We start from the raw sequence: 3,484 nt of genomic DNA on the forward strand, positions 1-3,484 counted from the left end.
GGATGACAATGACTCAATAAAAGCAAATCCAATGTTGAAAGACCCGTGATCTAGATCATAAAATCAAGATAACTTTTAAAAAATCATAAAAACAACCCAATTTAATTGGGATAAAATACCAAAAACTGATTGATCATGAGACCAAAATATCTCAATAGAAAACAAATTAAAACATATTATGAAGCTTAATTCTCAATCGACCTAATATTAAATGATAAAATTAGAAAAAAAAACTCAATTAAAAAAAGACAGAAAATTAGCAGAGTTAACTCGAGTTAATTTGTTAAGCATTATGCCCTGGTCATGAGGTCAGGATAATCTAATAGAAAGTAAACAAAATAAATCATGAAGTTTAATTTTCAATTAACCCAATATTGAAAGATAAAATTGAAAAAAAAATTAATTAAGAAAAAAACTCGAGTCAACTAGGTTAACCCGTAATCCATGTTATGAGAGTAAGATAACCCAATAAAAAATAAATTTAATATTAAAAAATAAAATAAAAAAATATTAATAAAAAAATCAAAGAAAAAATATCACTGATTCATTATAATAAATAATACTTTTTGAAACGTTACAATGAAACCCTTTATCTTTTAGATTTTTTTTAATAATTTAATTTAATTTAATAATACCAGTAGTACCGCAATTTATTGGCTGATAATATTTGATATATTCTAGTTAGGTGGCTTGCGCTACGCCGCAGGCTAATTTTATTTGGCATAAAAAATATATAAAAAAGTTAAGATGCAAGATCGTTAAGTCTATCTACAAATCTAAACCCAAGAGCCTTGGGTTTGGTTGCAATACCAAACCTAAGAGCCTTGGATATGAGTTTGGTTGCAAAGTTATGTCATGAAAGTGTGATAACTAAATAGAAAAAAAAAATAATATTAAAGAATAACAGTAAAAAAAATATTAATTGAAAAGAAAAAAATAAAGAGAAAAAAACAAAGCAAAGCGCTATTTCAATGAAGAGTGCTTTATGAGGAGGGGTACAATAAAATTCTCTCATGAGATCATAATAATCTAATGAAAAGTAAATAAAATAAATCAAGAAATTTAATTTTTAATCAAATTAATATTAAAAGATGAAATTGAAAGAAAAAAACTAATTAAGAAAAAAAATCTGAATCAACTGAATTAACCCACCGAACCTAAAATCCATGTCATGAGAGTGTGATAACTAAATAGAAAAAAATTTAATATTAACAAATTAAATTAAATAAAAACAGATTAATTAAAAAAATAAATATAATTAAAAGAACTTGTATTGTTTTTTACTGTGGATTTACACAGTATAATTCACTGTGAAAAATCAATTTTTTTTTTTTGTTATAGTTAATATATATACAAACACTTCCGATAATAAATAAATAAATCAGGTGACGGATCTTCCCTCGTATCAAAGCAAAGTACTTAAAAAGGGTTAAATCATAAACAGAAGTAATGGCCCCTTAAACGTCACCAGAAATCTCAATCAAAATCATTATGCAATAGATGTGACAACATTCAATGAAACCAGAACATAATTTATACCAAATGGAGTGGATCATCATATTTGTAAGAAACTCCCGTGATAATGTTGACAAACAGTGAAAAATGTACATGACGAAAGACACTGCTTGATTGGAAGTCTATTTATAAGCAGAAATCTCTTGTACATGACCTCGCACTTCTCTTTCATTTACGATTAATTAATTTTTGGCTTTCTACAATTTCCACCACTCTCACACTCTATCAAACACGGTGAAGTAGAGCAGAGAAGCCAATAAAAAAACCCAAAGAAAGAAAAGAAAATTGATCAATGGAAGAGATACTGTCCCCTTCTTCCTCCTCTTCACTCATCTCACTTGCTCAAGAAACCACTTCAACGCTTCAACAACGCCTCCAATTCTTCCTTCATAGCCGGCCAGAATGGTGGGTTTACTCAATCTTCTGGCAGGCATCAAAGGATGCTAGTGGCCGCCCTGTTTTGTCATGGGGCGATGGTCATTTCCGCGGCAATAAAAAGTATTCAAGCAAGGATAGCAACAAGCAAAACCATCCCAAATTCGGGTTCAATATCGAAAGAAAGTCTCTTTTCAATGAGGATATGGACCTGGAGAGATTGGTTGATGGTGATGTTGTTGAATGGTACTACACAGTATCGGTAACACGAGTATTTGCCGTTGGAGATGGAATTCTCGGCAGAGCATTTACCTCTGGTTCTTCTATTTGGTTGACAGGTGATCGTGAACTGCAAATTTACGAATGCGAAAGAGTTACAGAAGCTCGGATGCATGGAATTCAGACTTTCGTCTGTGTTTCAACTCCATCTGGGGTTCTTGAATTGGGTTCCCCAGTTTTTATCAGCGAAGATTGGAGCCTAGTGCAACTAGCCAAATCAATTTTCGGTGCAGAAATTAATGCAAATCCGGTTCCACAGCAGTCCAACCATGAATCTCAACCTCAAATTTCAAACTGTAATGTTTCTAATCTCCTTGATATTGGGTTGTTTTCAAGTCCTCAAACGGAGAGAACTTCTTCTCTAGAGAATAAAAAAGAGGTCTTCGGCCAAGGCCTATCATCTTCCGACTCGGGGCGTTCTGATTCAGATGCTGGATTCAGAGAGAATCATATCGGGTTCAAGAAGAGAGGAAGAAAGCCAGGTGGAAAGGAATCACCTCTAAACCATGTGGAAGCAGAAAGGCAGCGAAGAGAGAGGCTTAATCATCGATTCTACGCACTTCGATCTGTGGTTCCAAATGTGTCAAAAATGGACAGAGCTTCTTTGCTTGCAGATGCAGTCACTTATATCAAAGAGCTCAAGAGAAAAGTTAATGAATTGGAAGCAAATCTACAAGTAGTATCCAAGAAATCAACAATCTCAAGCTGTGCAAACATTTATGACAATCAAAGCACCAGCACCAGCACCATGGTGAATCACATAAGGCCTCCTCCAAATTATATGTCCAATAATGCAGTGGAAGTGGATGTGAAGATTTTGGGATCGGAAGGTCTGATCCGAGTTCAGTCCCCAGATATTAATTATCCTGCTGCAAGATTGATGGATGCACTTAGAGAGCTAGAATTTCCAGTTCATCATTTGAGCGTGACTAGGGTCAAGGAGCTGGTGCTGCAAGATGTTGTAATCAGGATTGATGATGGATTGGTAACTGAAGAGGCGATGAGGGCTGCTATTTTTCAAAGAATGCAGAACTAGGCCAACTAATTAACAATGATGATTTGGTGCACTCAGATGTAAGAGAAACGGTTCAATTTCGTCGTAGAAATCACGCAAGCTCCAAAGGTGAAGTTCCTATCGCAAGGAACATAAAATGATATTACCATATGTACTTGAATTAAGTTGCTAGTTCCTTTGCTTTATCCCACTCGATCGTGTGATAAGTTAGATTATGTTGTCAGTTTAATTTATTGAAGAAGCAGGCACGTCAATTGCTTGCTTGCTCAATCTTTCTAGTCCTTGTTAGTTTCCTCCCTT

The 3,484-nt window shown here is 34.1% G+C and overlaps 1 protein-coding gene across 1 annotated transcript; it reads left to right on the forward strand.

Moving 5' to 3' along the window:
* Positions 1 to 1,661: 1,661 nt before the first annotated feature.
* LOC133700361 (transcription factor MYC2-like) lies at positions 1,662 to 3,484 on the forward strand. Its single transcript, XM_062123860.1, has one exon. The coding sequence runs from the start codon at positions 1,808 to 1,810 to the stop codon at positions 3,203 to 3,205; it is 1,398 nt and encodes a 465-aa protein (XP_061979844.1). The 5' UTR covers positions 1,662 to 1,807; the 3' UTR covers positions 3,206 to 3,484.

Source organism: Populus nigra, chromosome 8 (genome assembly GCF_951802175.1).
Source record: "Populus nigra chromosome 8, ddPopNigr1.1, whole genome shotgun sequence".
NCBI classification, from domain to species: domain Eukaryota; kingdom Viridiplantae; phylum Streptophyta; class Magnoliopsida; order Malpighiales; family Salicaceae; genus Populus; species Populus nigra.